Source organism: Sinocyclocheilus rhinocerous, unplaced genomic scaffold (genome assembly GCF_001515625.1).
Source record: "Sinocyclocheilus rhinocerous isolate Xijiao unplaced genomic scaffold, SAMN03320098_v1.1 scaffold15, whole genome shotgun sequence".
NCBI lineage: Eukaryota > Metazoa > Chordata > Actinopteri > Cypriniformes > Cyprinidae > Sinocyclocheilus > Sinocyclocheilus rhinocerous.
This window is the reverse complement of record NW_015631053.1, coordinates 262,927-284,693: the sequence shown is the minus strand read 5'-3', so window position 1 is coordinate 284,693 and position 21,767 is coordinate 262,927. Positions and strand designations below refer to the sequence as shown.

General features: G+C 37.2%; 1 protein-coding gene across 1 annotated transcript in view; it reads left to right on the top strand.

Moving 5' to 3' along the window:
* Positions 1–3,428: 3,428 nt before the first annotated feature.
* unc5cb (unc-5 netrin receptor Cb) overlaps positions 3,429–21,767 on the top strand; it is a 199,839-nt gene continuing 181,500 nt past the window's right edge. Inside the window, exon 1 of the mRNA XM_016554070.1 lies at positions 3,429–3,866. Coding sequence (XP_016409556.1) covers positions 3,746–3,866 — 121 coding nt within the window. The 5' untranslated portion in view covers positions 3,429–3,745. The remainder of the gene's footprint in view (positions 3,867–21,767) is intronic.

Here is a 21,767-nt window from a genome sequence, read left to right as displayed (position 1 = left end):
GAAAAATGCATCAAGTTTGTGCTTAAAACAAGAAAAATATCTGTCAGTTGGGTAAGAAAAATCATTTTAATTCAAAGGCAAAACAAGGTTATTTTTCTTGCCCCACTGGCAGATATTTTTTCTTATTTTAAGCAACAACAAAAAAAACAGAGAACATGACTTAAGACTTAGTATCCTAATCATTTTGCTTCTCAAATAAATGCATCTTGATTCAAAAATGTTTAGATATTAGAAAACAAGACAAAAATACCTAGAAAATCAGTGTGTGAGGGAGCAATAGTCCTCTAAAGTGAAAAAATAGTTTTAAATGGTTGAACATACTGCAGCAGGCCTCAAGACTCAACACTCAAACCTCAAGTATAGCTGACAGTTAACACATTTACATCACAACTCAACAAATAACTAACAATAATGGCAAAATAACAACAAAAATGAAGTCGGCAGACTGCAAAACAGTAATCCTATTGTAACCACAAAATGCATTAATGATTAACATTAACATTTCAGCAATATGAAATTTTCTTTGACTAGTTGCATATGTGGATTATTGACTAGTTGGTGGTTTTTATGTAGTTACAAGAAAACTGCATTAGTATTTGAGACTCTAAAGGTTTTGTAAACTGTAAAATATATAGTTTTATATATATATATAGTATATAGTCATTGTGGCCAAACAAAAGCCTGTTCCCAACAAAGGGATATAGAGTTGACCATAGAGTTTGTGCTCACAGAAAACCACGGCAAAGCCTCGGAAGACGCTGTGTACTTGGAATTCCATGTCTGAGATTACACAGGCAGGCCACCCATGATGTTAACTACTAGCCGAGTAAATGGGTTTTCTGAGTTGTCACTCAAGATTAAAGGCGGTATGATCTTACCACTGTAAACAGCATTACCTCTGTCGGTAAACATTACATAATATTTACAGAGGCTGCTCAAGAATTTACATGGAAAATGCGAAGATGCATAAATCAAATGGAAAAACATGAAAATCGTGTCTTTGGTGACAATGCGGTGACGGTTTATCTAGTGCATTCTATGTAAAAAATAAGACAAGAGTCAATGTAACTGCCACACAGTTTACAAAACCTTCTGAGTCTCAAATATTAATGCAGCTTTCTTGAAACTACATAAAATCCACGTCAGACCAAACAGAATTCACCCAAATGTTTCAAACCAGTGAGTTTCTTTCTTGTGTGGAACTTAAAAGAAGATACAGTTAACCAAACAGCCATTGACTTCCATAGTAGGGGAAAAAATTTGATGGAAGTCAATGGGTGCCAGCAAATGTTTGGTTGCCAACATTCTTCAAAATATCTTCTTTGTTGTTCATAAGAAGAAAGAAACTCGTACAGGTTTGGAACAACATGAAGGCGAGTAAATGATGATGAATTTTTCATTTTTGTGTGAAATATAATTTTATTTGTTGTGTTGTGATGTTAAGAGCTTGTCTTTTTACATTTGTTGATTGTCAATGTTCTTGAGGTTTGTGTGTCACTCTGTTCAAACGTTTAAAACTATATCCCGGATATATTTGCTTTGTAGGATGATTGTTCCTTCATAAATAAATATAGCATTCACTTAACATATTGAGTAAGACTATATATACGACTATCGAAGTAACAAAATAATTTGTGTTACTAAATAAAAAATTGTTGAACAAGAAAACTGATTTATTTATAGGCTGAATGAGGCATTTTGCATTTAGTGAATAAACAAATTCAAATTGACAAAACAAAGTAGTGCTACTTAGCACAATTATTGAGAGAACTTGTCTTGGATTTCTTTTTTTTTAATACTGCAAACAGTTTATTTTACTGGCCATTTAGCAGATGCTCCATCCGAAACGACCGAACAGCCTTCTTGAAGAAACCCGAGGTTAAGTGTCTCGCTCCGGGGCACAATGGTGACGGAGTAGGACTGGAATTTCGGCAGCTCTCCAGTTTCTAGGTCACTCCACCTGGGGTTGAACCTGCAATACTGAAGCCAGCAGCCCAGATCCTTAACCATTAAGCCATGACATCATGCATCATACATGCAAACACAAAACACCTGCAGATAGAGAAGATTGATGAGCTGGAATCACAGATACAGTCTTCTCTTATCACCACGACAGGCCCGGCGCGCCGCAGCAGAATTTGCAAGCTCACTTCAGTTATCATGGTTTGTGGTTTTCTTCCTGTCATAATTATTGATCATGCCTTCTGACAAGAGAGCATGTTTTGGGCAATTAGCAGGGCTAAATGAATAACAGGAGGGCAGTGATAAGGAAAGCAAATGTACTTTAGGGTTTTGTTGATTAGATTCCAGCGAGGTTTGTTTTCCTCTTGTTTACTCAGTGTCATGGATCAGAACCAAGAGTGAAACATTAACTACAATAAAGTCATTTTCAGACCTCCTTTTTTGACTTTTAAGTCAGAAAAAGTCATACAATGGCAAATTGTTCTTAATTCACTAACCATTTTTGCTAAATCAATCAATAAAAAAAATTGATCTCTGTGTGTGCTGAGATTATGGTTGAATTGTGAGCATAAAAGGGTCCTAAAATAAACAGAATAATAAAATATCCAAATGACACTTGAAAAGAACATTTGAAGTCATGAAATAAAGTCATACAATGGCAAATTGTTCTTAATTTACCAGCCTTTCTTTTTGCAAAATGAATATATATTTTTAAAATTATGTTTATTCTAATTCTACAGTATTCCTTTATGATTACCTTTGAATTATGAGCGGCAAATGATCCTAAAAACAGAAAAATAAAATATGTAAATAATGTAAAAGGTCTGAAAATAAAGTCAAATCAAATCAGAAATAAATAAAATACATTGCAAAATAAGCAAATATATATATACTTTATATTCCCCTTCATTCTGATTAAACGTATACCTATCTCAGTATGTGCTGGGATTATGGTTGAATTATAAGCAGAAAAGGTCCTAAAAGCAACAGAATAACAAAATATCTAAATGACAAGTGAAAATAATATTGAAAGTCAGAAAATAAAGTCCTACAACGGCAAACCGTTTTTGGCATTTTTTTGCTTGCTTAATAAATTAATAAAATTGAATGAATGAATGAATAACCCTCATTCTACAGCATTTAAAGTGTTTTAAGTATGTGCTGAGAGATTATGGACAGGAAAGGATCACAAAAGAAGCAGAATAACAGAAGAATATCTAAATGGCGCGTGAAAAGAACAGCTCCCCATCATCTCATTAACACACCCGATGATCATTCATAACACGATCCACCTGATCAGGTGTTGATCCGCTCCGTGCTCCGCACCTGGGTTTCTTCGCACTGAAGTCGGAGCGCAAGCGGATTGGCTGCAGCGCCGGCGGATCGCGCGGGGATCTCGCGCTCCTCCAGTTCTCCATCAGAAGGCGGGGAGCGCGCGCTGAGGGAACTTTACTGACAGACATCAACTCACCTCAGGAGCGCTGATTTACCTGTTTACAGCCGATCCGCGGCGTTTCGCGAAGCCTTGAGGGAAAAACTGCTCAGAAGAGGAGGAACTGAGGATATTAATCCCAAACACTTGTGTTTGACGGGCGTTGGTGGCCGCTGTCTGTCAGAAGAGTGCGCTGAGGTAAAAACCAACGGATTCCATCAACGTTTCATTCCGCGAAAAATAATCTCTCCGCCGCAGTCTGCGATTCCGCTGGTTTTATTAGAAACAACATCTCCAGAGGTTCCTCTGATTATTATTTCACCGGATTTTTGCCTGGTTTTGACTGTTTGTATGATGGGAAGAAGTAAAAAGACTGCGAGAAGAGAACGAGGTGGATCGGGATTCTTAGCGCAGATGATAACTGTGCTAGTTTTTACTATTTTATCGCTCGTCAACACCGGTTCGGCTCAAGGTAAGAAAACCTTTCAATATTAGCTGAATATCGATCAGTATCGCTGACTGAAGTTTGCTGGATGAGCGAAAGTTTCGTTAAATTATTGTTCAAGGTCTTCGTATGAAAAGTTGTCAAACCGATCCAGCTTTATGCAGATATTTATACGGCATACCATCTGATTTCAGTAAATAATGCTAATAAGTCTTCATGGGAGTTACTCAAACCCTTCATTTGCTTAGATTACTAGTCAGATTTGATATTTCAGGCGTGAATTGATGTGGTTTTTGTTTGTAAATTCTGTGTTTTGTGTGGTCGAACATGTTAATTAATTCCCGCCAGATCTGATTTGTTTATATATTTAAACGAACAATGGCATTTACTGTTAATATTATTTTTTGTTGCAGTAGTTTTGTTTATTATCGTTGAGTGTAAGAGCGTGTTGTTTATATTTCAGCCAGTGTTGTTACAGTTGGTTAAATCTCTTTACATTGAAAAACCGCATATGTGGGTAATTGTGGTTTGGTTTTAATTTTAGCCATGAGCTCATAGTGAGGTCATTACATGAGAAAACTTCGTCTTGTGCTGCTGTGTGTCTGTCTGTCTGTCATGACAAAAGCAGGAGCGCGTTTGTTTCTGCACGTTAGAAATGAGCAGAACGATGTTTTTGCGTTTGTCCTTTTATGCGCAGACGGATCTGTACCTTTCTGAAGGCTTATCGTGCTGCTTAATATCTTTAGTCTTGTTATGAATGCTGAAATCTTGTTACAGGACCGTTTTCTGGCTTTAAAGGATAAGAGTATTTGATTCCGAGTTGTTTTTCAAACCCATCTCTTTTGCTGTAAATCTTGTTTGCGCGTTGTTTAGTATAGAAAGGACTTAGCGCGTTATTATTTAATTTTTATTATATATATATATATATATATATTCCAGGGTAGAAACAGGCTTTCATACAAAACTAGACCAGTTGTGCTGCTTAACATTTTTGTGGAAACCTTGATACATTTATTTCAGGATTCTTTGATGAATATAAAGTTCAAAAGAACAGCATTTTTTTAAATATAATTTTTTTTTTTACCTTAGACGTCTTCACTCTCACTTTTAATGTAATTTAAAGGGGTCATATGATGTTGCTAAAAAGAACATTATTTTGTGTATTTGGTGTAATGAAATGTGTTTATGCGGTTTAAGGTTCAAAAAAACACATTATTTTCCACATACTGTACATTATTGTTTCTCCTCTATGCCCCATATATATACTGAAAATAATGCATAATTAAACCATCAACTTATATTATAGATCATTTTACTATCCAAAATTCCTTTGGGAATATTTTGAGGAAATCAGAGAAACTTGAAACCACAAAATATCACTCATGGCCTCATTCTGTGAGAAGCGAATGTGCTGCTGGCATTTTATATTTATTAAGCGTTTGAATTGATAATTTACCCAAATTCCCTGTTTCTATTAGGAGTAAAATAAATATTTTGATTATTTTGCTATTGAGTACTTCTTCTGCTGCGTGCTTTGATTGCATTATAATGAACTAATTAAATGAATTTTCCTCTGGGCACAACGGTGTGAGTTAAAAGTGCTTTCTCTATGCTGAAGATGCTTTCAAGTTTGTGTTAGTGGCATATCTCAGAGCTGATGCCGTTTGCTTTCTTGAACGTGTCCGCTCACTGAAGTGAGTGTGGGACTCCATTAAAAGGATTTCGCTGAATAATTGTTGTGTAAGTAAACCGGCAGCCATGTTCTTGACACAGAGAGATGACACACAGACCTCCTCCCTATCACAAGGCAGATTTGTGAATCTCCTTCGAGCCACGTTTGACATTGACTTCAACCCTTCCTCAGTGGTTTCATGCAGTTGTACTGTACTGGATTCTGCTGATCTCGTATTTTTTTGGAGATCACTGACAAAAAAGGTGTTGAACTTGTTAAAGTACTATTCTAGATTATGTACTATATTGCTGTATTATTTAAAAGCTACTTTTTTCCTGTAGCTCAGCGGCAAGTTCATGGGTTTGATTCCCAGGAGATGCATGCATTGAAGAAAAAGTTAAGCATAAATGCAATGTATAAGTCGCTTTGGATAAAAGCATCTACCAATTGCATAAATGTAAAGTCATTTTTGTACTATTCTAGAATATATGCTGTATTACTTTATTATTTAATAGCTACTTTTTAAACCATTAGTTCAAACAGAAGAGCAATGGAAAGGTTGTGGGTTCGATTCCCAGGGAATGCTAAAGCTTGAATGCAGTGTACGTCGCTTTAGATAGAAGCATCTGCCAAATGCTTAAATGTAAAGTGATTAGGGATGTTCATTTTAACCCGTTAACAGACCGTAAGAATTTTTGGCCGATTAATACAATCAGTTAAACGGTTTAAAAAGTCATTTATTTATTTATTTTTTTCAGTAATTTATCAAAATATTTAAAAAGGTTTTCTGCATGGTTAAAATACGCTACGTGTATATAAAAAAAATAGCGTTTTTTAGAAGAAAAAAAAAACGCAAGTCGCATAGCCTAAGTCGCATTTTATTATTTCATTCAGAAATAGACCTAATGCCTACGCGAAATGTTTACAAACATTATAATAAACACTGTAAACATAGCTAGTAGGGCTACACGATATATCGAAATTATCGAAATATCGCAAATGTAAATGTCGCAATATGCATATCGCAACGGCGTGCAATATCATTATCATTTTAATAATAGGCTACTTAAATCAAAACGTTGCAAAAGGTCAGAGTTTTAGTTCGACGCATATAGCAGAGAATTTTTTGACGTTAAAAAGAGTTAAGTGCAATAAGTTGCAGAAAACAACTTTGCCGTCTCGTCTTGCTGTCTGACAGACTCACACCTGAAAATGTCCTATAGTACCCGTCTCGACGATCATTCTCGTAAACACAGTCTGTTATGTTTTAAATGAATGTAAACAGCTGAGAAAGAAATCGGATGTGTATCATTATACTGGATCCGTGCAGTTGGATTCAATTTAATTTTAATTTAATTTAAAGGGACAGCAGCCTATATATACGTGCTGCTGAATATGTCACTAATGTTAACAAAACAACAAAACGGCTAAAACAAAGATTAATCTAAATTTAATTCATACAGTGAACACTATGCAGTGTTATTTTACACTTAATTATTACATTTCTGTACCTGAATACTACTGTTTATTTTATCTATGCTTGTAAATTGTGTATTTCTTTTTTTTCTTTTTCTTTCTTTTTTTTTACTGACTGTTCACTTGCCTTTAATCATGTTTGAACTTTCTCAGACTATAGTTTTTGCGGTGGTATATGAAGAAGTACTTAAAGTATGTGGAAAGCAAAGTTACAATGATATAAAATTAGTGTCATTCATTTTTTTTGTTTATATGTTCACATTGATGTTAAATGACATTTTAATCACTTTTTATTTCACTACTTTTTAAGTAATGCTAAAACACTGCTGGTCACTTTCAAAAGTGATTCTTTATTTTCCAAGAAAGAATGTGAAACAAATTTGGTTATATCATTTTCATTTTTAAATATTTTATTTTTATGATTAGGTCTAAGGAGTGCCTTTAATCATGTTTGAATTTCTCAGACTATAGTTTTTGCTGTGGTATATGAAGAAGTACTTAAAGTGTGTGGAAAGCAAAGTTACAATGATAGAAAATTAGTGTCATTAATTTTTTTTGTTTGTATGTTCACATTGACGTTAAATTACATTTTCTGATTTGTGACATTACTTTTTATGTAAAGAATGTGAAACAAATTGGTTATGTAATTTTCATTTTTAAATATTTTAAAATATCATTTAAATTGATTTTACACACTTTAAGCAATATCGTATCGCATATCTAATATCGCATTTTTTAACAAGGTATCGCATATCGCATTTTTCTTCAATATCGCACAGCCCTAATAGCTAGGCTATTTTAGTTCCCCTCACTCCACAACAAATCCTCTCAATTAACAGTATTTTGAAAAGAACAAGAATTAAATATATAAGAAGCTATAAACGACAAGCCAAAACGAATTCATTTAGGCTAAAACAAAACCGAAACCAACGTTGGGTCTCTCATTCGACACAAAATCAAATGTTTTCCGTATTCGCGATGTATTTGAATGCCAAAATATTATTTATTATGTAGCCTACTTCCCCTCTGTGAGGTTGCTGAGGAAAAGCTGGTTTCCCTCATGGCTCAGGTGGACTCCATCTTTGATCAGATGAAGCAAGCTGACTTTTATTTTTAAGAAAATATTTAGCAAACTCAAAAAGAGACAAGGTTGGCGTAAAAATGAGAATGTTATTGCGATCATCATTACTCTAAGTGCTTCCCTCATTGCCTAACGGTCGGGTCTCAAGGGCTCTACTAAGGTTACAGCCATCGTGGTCGTTCTCAAAGTACTTCTGAAAACACAAAGGCTTCATTGTGCGCCGAACGGCTACTATACTATGACCTAGCGCCACCGTGTATCGTAATTCCCTCGTGATGTAGGCCGTTTAAGTTTGAAGGAGAAAATGAGACTTAATGCGGTCACGTGCTGGTGAAGGTAAAGGTCGAGCCAAACGGTGTGTCATCAGAAACTCCTTCTTGGTCGCCTTGTGGGCGTCAGCACTACACGCTGTTTGTTGGCCTTCCCCCGTGCTGAGGATATTTTTTCGTGATAATTGCTGTGAAAGGCGTGCTGAGGTTGCAGCTCTCCTCTTCTGATGTCACGTAGCGCGCCGGCTGTGGAAAAGATGTATTACAGTATGCATGCGCCATTGTCTATGGCAAATCGCGCCGTATCCAGCTGCGCAGGTAGGTGAGCGAGCAAAGTCACGGCAATGACAACCTCTATTCGTAGCAAAAAAGAGAAAAAGCAGACAGGGAGGGGAGTGAGCGCAATTAATTACACACTGTCACCCTGTAAACTACAGGGGAAGCATCAAAGTGCAGCTTTGGGTTCTATTAGCAGTCCATTAGTGGAGCCCGGCACAAGTGTGGCTACTTCACAAGCATGCCGCCGCTGAAGTGACCGACCTGTCTGTCAGCAGATCTCCTTTTCCATCGTGACACGAACACTTCACTCAGAAGGAGCTGGATGCAAAATCTGTGAATAATATTAGTGCATAAGTCTGACTTTTGTTCACGTTTTAATCGCGATTAATCGTTTGACAGCACTATAATTGATAAACTTATTAAACTGGACAAATCAACAATGAACCGAATTGATCTGAATAATGACACTATTGTCCTCTGTAGAGCAAATTCGTTTCATAAATGAATTTTACTGCATTGACACTGCTATTAAACTGGATTAAATCAACATTAATCTTACTTGAGCTGAGTATTGACACTATTGTCTTCTATAGAGCTGCTTGTAGCTGAAATGAAGTAATTTCATAATTTACACATTATTGAACTGAATCAACACTAAGCTGAATAATGCAATTATTGTCTTTTTTTGCATCATTTGCATCACTGATTTTGTAATTTTCTGTTTATTTCTGTGAAGCTGCTCTGTATCATATAAAGTGTTATAGAAATAAGGGTGAATTCATACCATGCACTCGTTCGGTGACGTGGTCTTGTGTGCTGTTGAGTATGGAGTGATGTTACGCTTCTCCTTTAATGTAATGAGTCGCGTTGTGAAATCCAAACCCAAAGGCTCTTTGTTTTCCACTTTCAGAAAGGCTGCTGCTTGGAGAATCCTCAGTGTCCAATTATAGCTGAGGATCAGAGAAATGTAATTTACAGCCCCTGCTCCTCATGGAGAGGGTAACTGTGATCAGGAAATGGAGAGAGAGAGATGAGAGTTATTACCAGTTAAGGGGCTTCCACTCAGGGCAGTTATGGAGAGGAGAGTGACGCCCTTTTTACAGTTTGAAGGATAGAGTTCGGTTTTTGTGAGCGGACGACGCCCGGCCGTAAATGTGCTCGACCGCATACTGGCCCTGCTGGTGAATGGCGCCAATCTGAGGCCATGTAAAATGCTCAGAAGTAACATTTTAGTTCATTTAAGAAGGTCAGAGGTGAAGGCTGTCATTTTTCTGCAGCATCAAACCAAACTGGAAAAAAGTAGACAGAAAAAAGGGCTTTAAAACTGCTAATAAATTTCACAAATAATTAGTCACACAAGTCCAAATTTTTTTTTTTGAGTGTGTAGACTGAAATTGTGTTTTCTTGTATTGCGTACTCCAATAATCTGCGTTATTTACGAATAACTTAAAAAAAGAATTTTTTATAGTGTAGTTGCACACTGAAGTTTATGGAAACTTGTTGATTACGGACTAAAATAATAATAAAAAAAGACAATTGTCACTTTTTATCTTACAATTCTGACTTTTTTCTAGGGCTACCACTAACGACTATTTTTATTTCGATTAATCTATCGACTAATTTATCGATTAATCTAAACAATTAATTTCCCGCCAAAAAACAACAATTTTACTTAAGAATATTTTATGAAAATATATTTCATTAAACCAAATGAAATCCAAAAGTAAAAAAGTGCAACATAAAGTGCAAGAAGCAAGTGTCCATCTCGTAATCCAAATCACTGAAATCAAAGTTCAGTATTATGGTGTAAGAATGACAACATATCCACGTGTTCTAGTCAAAAATCAAAAAACACTTTAAGGAGTATTTACCAGAAATATTATTTACCTGAATTTATTTAGGAGAAAAATGTGCAGTATTTCTGGAAAAAGAGAATTTATTTATTTTTTTTTGTAAAATTAATTAATTGGAGATACTTTTGATTATTAAAATTTAATGGAACCATTAAAATGGAATCCAGAAAATAATGGAAAACAGAATTTGGTAAAGATAAAACTGTAAAACTCAATTAATTAGACAGGCTTTTTGATTAATAAAATTCAATTTAACCATTAAAACGGAGTATAGAAAAATGAAAATGAAAAAACTGAATTTGGAAATAAAACAAATTTCATAGTGCCCTATAGTTATAATTAGGGCTGCACGATAAATCGCATGCGATATTTAATGGACAGAATGCTATAGCCACTGTAATTAAATGAATATGTGGACATCAAAACGTGTAAACTCAGAGTGAGGGTTTAAGCTTTTATTTTGAAACCGCGATGTATTCTCCTGTGTTTGCGTAGATTTATAAATGATTTACCTTACAAATCTGATGAATGGCGCATGTTGCGTTCCCAGATGAACGTTATAATAAACCCAAACTCACAACAACATGCAGAGATGTAGTTTGAGACGCTCCACACGTGTAAATGATAACCGTTCCTGTGGAACTACTGCGAACGGAGCCGCTGTGTGATGCATGTACTTAACCTACACATTTATTAGCATTTGTGAATTCACAATTATGCTTAATTATGATTTTTAAATGGGTTTAATATATCATGCAGCCTTGGAAAACAGACTAATAATGTGTTTTATACATTCTCGTCTGTGAAATGTGCCACTTCCCGTATTTTGCCAGTTAGTCGATGCGAGCAAAATGAAGTTGAGGATTTTTAAAAATCGAATAGTCAAATAAAATCGACGAATCGCGACAGCCCTACTTTTTTCTTGCAATTCTGAGTGTATCCCACAATTTAGATTTTCCCGTAATTCTTTTTTTCCTTGGAGTTCTGAGTTTACATCAGGTATAAACTCAGAATTTAGAATTTTTCTTGTAATTCTGAGTTTATATCTCGCAATTATTTCTTTTTGAATTCTGGGAATTGTTTTTTTTGTTTTCACGACCAAATAAGAAAAGGTAATTCTGACCTTTTTTTCTTGAAATTGTAAGTTTATATCTCAAAAGTTTACATCTTGCAATTCTGACTTTCCCACAAGGAAAGGAAAAAAGTGAGAATTGTGAGAGAAAGTTGCAATTTCCATTTTTATTTCTTATTCTGTGGCAGGAACAAGCTTCCATAGAAGTTTAATGTATTTGTGTTGGAGGTTTCTATACACTATAGTAGTAGTGATGCATAAAATAAGCCAGATCATTTTAATGCATTTTTTTATTCTTTGTTGAGTCATTTTGTTTGCTGCATCTAGTGGTGCAGAAAATGCGCTCTTCACCTCTGACCTTCTTAAATGAAGCACTTGCATCCTTTGTCTTCCAACAACAGAGCAACAGTCCTGCAGTAAAAGCATTTAATCTTGGACGGTTGTTCTTGCATGTTTTTCTTGTCATTGTGGCTTAATAGCAGAACACAGTTTTTCGCTTATTGCATGCGCGGCTATAAAAAGCACACGGTCCCACCAGAAACACCGTCAGTGCTTTGCTTTTAGCTCCGCTGTCATGTGATGGCTCTCCCTGTAGGCACAAAGTGGTGTCCAATCAAACAAGAAGCCTGCTGGGATACTGTCACAACGTGCACGACTGAGTTTACTAGCAAGCACTCTTATCGTCACTTAGTACGGCAGAAAAATCATATTACTAACCCTTAAACGCTCAGCCATATGCTTCCTGACTTATAGAGCTGACAGCGTGTTGTACTGTGTGAATCCGCATGTCAGTCAAAGACCGAGAAATGCATGCAATCCAAGTTCTGCAAATATCCACAAAGCCACTAAAATTGCATTTGCCAAATTATTAGTATTCTTAGCTAATGCATAACGCTTGACCGCCGGCCAAATTGAGCATCATGGGATGGGTTTTTGTTGTGCATACTGATGCATGCGTCTGGTGTAATGAAAGGGTCGTTCACCGCTGTTCACCGTAGAGGGAGGCCGGGACAAGCAATCACCGCCCTGCTGGAATCATGGGAACATGAGACCCACGCGTTTCCATTGCCTATCTTCACTTTATCAGCCTCCTGGCTCTGTTATTCTTTAGCTCGGCAGACAGCAGATGAAAGCATAGCACAGATAAACATTTGCGCTTTCTTGTTTTTATTGGGCTTAAATAAGAACATACATTTACTTGCTACTTTGAGGTTTTCACTGGATTCTGCTTTCCATTAAAGGCGCCATGCAGCCAGAGAGATGATAAGAGGTCAATGTAAGTCCTACTGTTGACTTGGCTATAAAGTGGGAGCTCAAAAGGGGGCTGAAGGGTCTGGTTCGTGATGGGTCATTAGAGAAACGCCGCCTCAGGCCAGGCTCCCTGTTTAAGCTTGATCTTACTTGAAGTTTAATGCACAGACCTGCAGTTGTTTTTATGATCATGGACAGGTGCTTCATGTGCAGTAGAGAAGCTCTTGGTTAAAGTCAACATGAAATGTCGTTCACAACCAGTTTTTGAATTTTTTTCCGAAGTTGTAAATAAAATTATTGGAGTACGTTTTACAAGAAAATACTGTTTTAGTCTTTCTACTTCTAAATTTCTTGTTTAGTTAAATGTGTTACTGGCCATTTCTTTGTAGTTTGTGAAATTTACTAGCAATTTCTGAGTGAAAATTGTTTAAAAGTAAATCCTACACCACTTTTTTCCAGCATCAGGGCCGTCGCTATAGGAATTCTGGGCCCTGTGCACTGAATTTGCTATGGGGGCCCCTCAAAATCACTATATGGGGGGGGGGTGTTAGAAGATCTTTTTGCAGAATGTGAAACAGACTTGATTTTATCCATTGCAAAATAAATTGACTTTTTTTCTTTGGAGTGATATACACAAATTGTGCAAAGTAAGACAGGAATTGTTATTATTATCATATTAAATCTTTAATATTTTGCATTAGGCTAGCTATTAGTTTCATTCATTCATTCATTCTTAGTAATTTTGCAGTGTGTTTTTGTCATTTTTTTTTATTTTACCGTTTGGGTTTAATTAATTTTTATTTCAGTTTTATTTTTATTTTTGTGTTCCAACTAAATTATTTCAGTCGGTTGGCAAAGCAACACTTCTAGATTTCTACTTTCTATCTAACATTTATATTTTATTTCAGCTTCATTTCGATTAACAAAAACGTTTTAGTTTACGATTGGAACATATGTTAAGAAAGTAAATGTTAGTGAATGAGCAGAGGGGCCTGGCGTCAGGCAAAACCCATACAGGAGGAATTCAGCAGGTTATTATTCTCCATTTGGGGCTTTTTAGACTGATCCTCGCGTCTGGATCGCGTAGCCTATCAGTTCCCCGTCAGACAGTGATGAAGCGCTCGCCTCCTGACACATCCTCAACCCGGCCCAAACATGTTTTGTCAGAGAGAATAACTAAACCCAAGGCCCGGAGAGCACAAGCCTTGTCAGATAAAGATGCATGAATAGCAGCCATTCATCTCTCCAGAATCAATCTTCTGGATAATTCCCCCCATATTTCTTCTTTTTAGTTATCTACAAAACTGCCAAGCAGAGTTTGAACTGTTCGGGCCATTACGGGAAAGCTTCAGTGAGTGCGTGTCACAATGTCAATGTTTAATGTTGTTTTTTCGGCCGGTTAAATGAGGTGCTAAATTTAGAGCCGCATATTGTGTGATCCGTTCTGAAGTGTCTAGAATATGTAGTGCAGAACAAAGTAATGGGAATTTATCTGCGTTGTACTACTTTTAGCCTTGATTCATGTTCTCTCGCATGTTCTGTTTTCTCAGATGCAAAAACCGGCCTCGTGCTTCTCTTAGTCTTGCTGTGTGTTTGTCTCTGTTTTCCATGTCTAAGCAGTTGCTCTGTGGTCGTACCATTAGTTTATCTGCGTGTGATATCACACTTCGTAAACCCAAACTCAGCACTTTCATGTTCAGTCACATCTCCAGGCCCGTTTCCCCAGGGTGCCGCGAGTGCTTAACTGGGCCATCCTCGCTGGGGCTAATTTTGCGGGAGCCCGATTGAGAATCGTACAGTAGTAAGTCTCCTTAATGAAGGCTTTCTGCATGGCCTGATGCAGTCGAACCCGCGGGGAGAAGCTTATCACAACAATGCCACGACCGTGTGAGAATGGAGGGCATTGAGATGAAGTGCAAAGTCAAGAAGCGGAGCGCAAGGAGAGCGTTAAACATCGTTAATCACAGGGCCCTCGACGAGGAATGGGTGGGCAGAGTGACAAGCCCCAAAACTGCATTTAATTGTGTCCTTTGCTGCCACGTAGTAAAAAAACGGCCGGAATGCAAAAGCAGCAGAAAGACGTCAGGTCGGAAATCCTCTGATTAAATCTGAGCATTTAAAAAGTCCATTAAAATAAAACCACTGGAATGAAAATCCCGTCTCCTGTGGGCACTTCGTACGATGTGAACATTCCCAAACAACAACAACAAGAAGTTTACTGGCCCCAACGAAGACCTCCAAACATAGACAGGGAAGTAGATAAATAATATATCCTCTTCTAAAGTGATAGGAAGCGTAATGGAAGTGGCGAGCGGCTGGATAAAGTGGAGAGTCAGCATTGCACAGGGACCAGAAAAGTGACTTTGTGTTATTGACAACAACAGCGACTCGAAGCAGCCATTTCTGGTTTCTTGTACAAAAGCTTTCCTCTGAGGTAGTGCTGGAGCTGTTAGTTAGGGATGGGTGGAGGTAAGACTGTGTGTTTACAGTGGGACAGAGACTCGACAGAGACTCCTATTTACAGCTGCACAACTGGTGCGTTCATATAGATTTAAATCACAGTTTTGTGCTATTTTGAAATGGTCTCGAATGTGACGTAGAATTTTATGCATTTTTTGTTTGCTGATTAGAATATTTGACTTTTTTAAACCGAAGTTTAAATTATATATATAATGCGAAGCTGTTTTTGCCTTATAAAATAAAAATATGTAACATTATATTTAATATAATGCATTCTCAGAAAAAAGGGAAAAAATTTGATCTTTAAAGGTACAACAGCTTGTCACAAGGGTAGTACCATAAAAAGTGACATCTTTGTGCCTTATTTATACCTAAAAGGTTCATAGTGAGTATGACTACTGTAATGTAATAATATGCACATTTTAGGGTAAAAAAATAAAATAAAAAAAGATATATATATACAGGGCCTAAAACTAACTTTTTGCCACACCTGCCAATGGCCGGTGACATGATAAAATTTACCGGCTAAATTTTTAAATTTTTTTTTACCGGCCATGAAACTCTTTTTGCAAAAACAGGCAGTTATTACTACTACAATGATTAAATATTTTTACAATATTTTTTATTTGTCCTGCTGGTGCATCTTCCCTTAATTTGACCTATGAATTTTAGCCTTTCAACATTACAGTATAATTGAAAGCCATTATTTTTAACATTTAATAGGCTCTGAAATATATAACTTTTAATTTAAGTGATTTTAAAACAATCTTCACATAAACTGTATTATATATGCATAAACTATGCATATTAATCTTTATTCAAGCTATAAAAGTTAATCAGCGACTAGAACAGTCCAAGGATTTCTCTTTTTCTTTTGTTCTTTGATTTACATCAATGACAGACTTCAGCAGGTTTCACTTTAAAATCAGCGCTGTCTCTTTAAAACCTGATGCATATGACGCGGATCTGACAAACATCTGATTTTCTCCCAACTCTTTACAGTCATTTAAGACTTTATAACTCATTTAAGACTACGTTTACAAGGTAACTCGCCAAAACCGCGCATTTTGACATAATTGTGTGTGTTTTCGTGCATTGAAGCGCTACTGGTGAGCTGTCTGCAGCGGCTCAGCATCTGTGTACAGCCGAACGTGCAGCCTTTCAAACTATACTTCACTGCACCGTTTAGGCGGCATAACCCCAGGTATGTGTCGCCGCATTCTCGGGTTATGAAGAATAAAGAAGGGAAAAGTTAATCTTCCGAAATGAAGCAGAAAAATCTTCTCAGGTAAAAGTTATACGTGTTTATTGAACTGTTGTATTAAATCAATATCACATTTGCAAACTCCTTGAATAATTATTAAAATCTGTCACTCATCGCGATCTGTGGGCACACATAAAATGAGAGTTCTCAAGACTCAAAAGCACGTGCAAATGACAAGTTCCGTCATCTGTCATCGTGTTATAAGCGCGGAACCTGCGGGAATGAGTTATTATTAATAGCCGCAATCCTGCGCCTGAAATTCAAGACCTGCTCTGTGTTCTGCTTACATGTGACTACACGGGGAAACGCGTAACAGCGAAGATGCTTAATTAAACGTAAACACAGCTTTTGAGTCTTAATCAGCTTTTCCGCAAATACATACTGGCCCTGATAATCATAAGTTCTACTTACCGCTTGCTCCATTTCTGCAGATCAGTTTTTGTGAATGAATGACTTAATCCAATTTTCTGCTGAATTTGAACCACTGTATTTGTGGAAGCGAATTTGTAAAGTGAAATAAAATGGACCGAAATTTGCCAGTCGAATATTATACATCATATTTGTAAACAGATTTAATATTTTGGAAGTGAATTCTGGAATGTGAATATTAATTATTGAATTTTTAATTATGAAAATGTCTGTGAAATATTTTTAATTGAAATATTCACAGCTTAAATAAACAACTATGTTAAATTTCAGGACCTAAAAATGCAAGCCCTTGGAAATACAAGCCATTAAAATGCAAGCACTGTTAATGCAATGCATTATTTTTTTTCAGTTGGTGCTATTCAACATGCTTTTTTGTTTCAAAGACATATGGCATTATTTTTCTTCCATAGACCCATTTTTTTCAGCAAAATTCCTGTGTAATTAACTCTGCAGTGACAGTCATATACTGATATAGTATGATATAGCATTACTCATGCCGCCCACCCGAGTGTCGCTGCCATACTTTGTTAATGTGTATGTGCCTGTGCATTCATTATTAACTGGTGACATTTTTAGCTCTGTCTGTCTGCAGGACACAGTTGGTGGCTTCTCTCTGTCAGTCAGGGGTCATAAACTCTGCCGTAATGAGCGCTGGCTGATTTGCTGTGCATTAACTTCTCTCTAACACACTCTCACGCAAACGCAGGGATTCACCCATGACACAGGGAATGTATCGATTCCTGGCCAAGGGGCACCGGGTGACCCTGCCAGATTTTTGCTGGCGCTTGACCAGCGAGTTGTTTAAAGGGAACAACGGTTCGCGAGTGTGAAGTGCAGAACGCCGCTGCCGTCCTCAGATTTGAGTTACAGCCCCTTGAATGCTTTCCTTCAGTAGCCGCGCACATAAATTTCACCCACTGCCCACTTTTACCTCTCGCGTTTGTGAGAAAACACGTCAGTAAATCTCCACACGGTTGTTCTTTCAATAAAACTGCAAAAGTTCTGCACTTTGCTGGTTACATTTTTGTGCTTTATCGTTGTTGTTGTTGTTGTGAGGGAAATGTTTTATTGTACTGCCGCGTTCCAGTGCTGAATTCAGTGCCAACAAAAGCAACGATTTGGGCCAGAAAGGAAGAGGAGTAAACGGGAGGAAGAGGGAGTGCAGGATAGAGCAAACTCTCCGGTTTCTTCTTAAACTCAGATATATTAACCACTGCTGTTTTTGACCGCTTTTCTTGCTATTTGGATATGGAAATTAAAACCTCAAGTCACAGTGTAACAGAGATTCAGCAGAGACTTATGTCTGCAGCTGCACAACTGGTGCATTAATATAGATTTATGATGTGCATTCACAGTTTTGTGCTATTTTATAACCGTTTCAAATGTGACTCTTTTTTAAAAAAAATTTCTTGTTTAGTATTTTTCATTTTTTTGCACGCAAGTGTTGCATAATGTGAAGCTGTTTTGCCTTAAGTTAAAATTTAGTATTTAATATTATTTAATACACATTCACACATTCAATTATTTAACACATTCACAGAAAAACTGCTAAAATCTTACCTTTAAAGGTACAACAGCTTGTTAGTGCCATTAAAGTGACATCTTTGTACGTTATTTATCACTAAAATGATGATAGTAGTACCTTAAAAGTGCATATTACTACTCTGAGGTAATAATGTATGTGTGTGTGTTTGCATGATACATGTACGTGTGTATAATAATGTAATCATTATTTTATGATTTATTGTTTTGGGTGTGCATACAACCCTTCTATTTTTTTATATTAGATTTTTTTACCTCTAAAATGTATGTTTATGTAATTTATTTAATTAATATATTTATTTATTTATTTATTTATTTTATTTATTTTTTGGTGTGCATAAAACCCTTTAAAGGACAAATTTGTACCTTTCTTTCCCCTAAAATGTATGTATATATTAATGTATTTATATACATATCTATATGTGTGTGTGTGTGTGTGTGTGTGTGTATATATATATATATATATATATTTCCTCTTCTCTAGCTTGATTCTTTTTCTTGCTATTTGTTTATGGAAATCAAAACCCCAAGTCTGTAAAACAATAGCACATAATCTCGCATTTTGCCCCTGCACATATACATGTTTCCTTTTTCATCCCCTCCTTGTCATGTGCAAATGATTTTGTGTGGAAATCTGATCTCTTTTGTGCAGCGTTTAGTAGGACCGCAAGAAATAGCAGGGACAGGCCGCTTCTGGTTTCAGCCGATTTCTCATTCTGGCAGTTGTTTCCACACTGGTTGAATTTTAGCGATGTAGGCACATGAAATATGGGCATGAATATTTACTTTCTAGCTTGCGTTTTCTCTGGTTTGTTTTCAGTCGTGCCTGACAAGAACACAGGATAGAGTTTCTACAACCTCTGCTCAGACTCTCAAGAGTGTAAACAGCCAGCGAAATAGAAATGAGTGACATTCAAGAGCTGTTTTTATCAGAAAGGAGTCGACAGTGCAGAGAGGGTCACCGTTAGACCAAAAACCAGAGGCTTGACTGATGCATAAAAGACCAGGCTTTCTCAGAGAAGGAGCGCCGTCATTTCGTCTCAAGTGCTCCTGAGGCTCTGTCTGGTCTGCCCTCACATCTCCTTCTCTTTACCTTCCTCTGGTCTTTCTTCAGGTTCCCGAGCGCAGTAGCCAAATGCACATTGACGCACTGCGAGTCTGTGACGGATAGTTTGTGATTTGTGTACTTCAGATCAGTCACAGTCACTCATTGTCTGCGTCCCGGTGGTCTCGGGGTTACAGAAAAGTCCCTTGTGTTGTGTAATCTGCAATATAATCACAGAATGTTTGGCCAGTTTATCCCTACTACATAGCACAAATATGGAAAAATTATGCTATTGTTTTGTTGCTTTTAATACCATTATATAATTTTTTTAAGTACTTAAATATTTTATATTTATATAATAATTTTTTTTATATAATTTTTATTTTATTTTATTTTATTATTTTGATTTGATTTGATTGCATTGATTTTTATTTCTTACATCTGTCTACATTGCACAGTGCTATTATTCTCCGTAAGCAGAACTAGCATTTATCCACAATTGAGCTATACTTTTGCTACCTTTCAAGCACTTCTAGCCTGCTTTTTGTCCTTTTTTGCATTAGTTTGGACGGCTGCACTAGCCCAGACTTTTCTGCTCCGATCAGAATATATTAAAGCGGCAGCTTCGGATGTGGCCTCATGCATCATTTTGATGGTCATAACCCAAATGGCTTTGCCTACAGCCGTGAGTAGCCCTTGTCAATGGACAGTCTCTTTATTAATTGCATTCGGGCCTTGTTTTGTCCTGTCGAGTCTTTTTTTATAGTTTGTGATTAGTGTATTTCAGTTCAGTCACAGTTGCTCATTGTCTGCGTCCTGGTGGTCTCGGGGTTACAGAAAAGTCCCTTGTGTTGTGTAATCTGCAAATGATAAAAAGCATTTTCCCTGCAGCCGCAGTAACTTTATATCATTGAGCCGGCGTGCCTGGATTTTTCCCCCATATTGTTGCGATTATGTGTGCGTGTGGGTTGTAGGTGAAAACAGTAGCCCCATTTTCTTTTCTACCCTTCCCCTCACCTCTGAAGATAAATAACCGTTCAGCAGAAGGTTTCAGATGGTAATTGACAGGCGGCACTAAACAAATTCACTTGCCCTCCGCTGGGCCTCAGTCGCCCCTCCCTGCCAAAACCGCCGGTTCGAGTTTCTCACCAGATATGGAAGAGATGAAGCAGATAATGATTTGTTAACTAGGGTCTCGCATGGCCTTTCCCAGCCTCCCCGAAGGTGAACGTTTCAAGCGTTTCCATTTGCCGTGCGTGTAATTGCGTTACACCACTTGGAGGCTGTAACTATTAGGAACATACAATCTCCCTGCCGTTGTTAATCGCAGCCTCCGCGGCCCTGAAGGCTCCCGATACCCAGATTAAGGGCTGATCCGGATGGAAGGATGGAGCGCGGGCCGAAAATCTCCCCCGAAACCACAGGCGGCCACGGAAAGTGTCTTTGCGAGGGGGAGTTCGCTTCTCGGGTTGGTAGCATTTTCTTTTCTATTTAACCAGCTGAATGTGCTGTAAGAGCCGTTTTGTGAGAGGGGAAAAACCGCCGGTTCGAGTTTCTCACCAGATATGGAAGAGATGAAGCAGATAATGATTTGTTAACTAGGGTCTCGCATGGCCTTTCCCAGCCTCCCCGAAGGTGAACGTTTCAAGCGTTTCCATTTGCCGTGCGCTTTGGATCTGAATGGTTTTCCATGCTCATAAAATAATTGTTTCTATGAGAGAACAAAGTCATGAAGGATTTTTTTTTTAAAGTGTGCTCAAAACAAAGAAATGTAGGCCATATGCAGATTTCAGCAGCATTGTTTCTTTGTACGGCGCGGTGCTTTTTGATCATTCGTTTTCATTCTCTCAGCTGGTCACAGAATCTACAACTCGCCCCACTCATCTGTGCATTTCTGTGGGCTGCAGTCGCTAATTTTCCCTGCTGCATTATGACTCATATGAGCACTGTATTGAAATTCCACTTACTTGTTTTTTTTTGCAGTTACTTCAGCTGAACTGCTGTTTTTTAACAACTCTGACTTGCATTTCCCATTGATTTGCAACTCTCACCAACAGTGATGACATCATCATAATTATATTGTCATACTACCCTTTCTTTTTTGCATACTTGGCTACTTGTGTTTGCTTATTTGCTGAATTTGCTTACTGAAATTACAGGCTTTTTCTTTCTTACTTCATGTATATAATATGTAGTTTTATCAATCTCAATAGATGAAGGCTCCCGATACCCAGA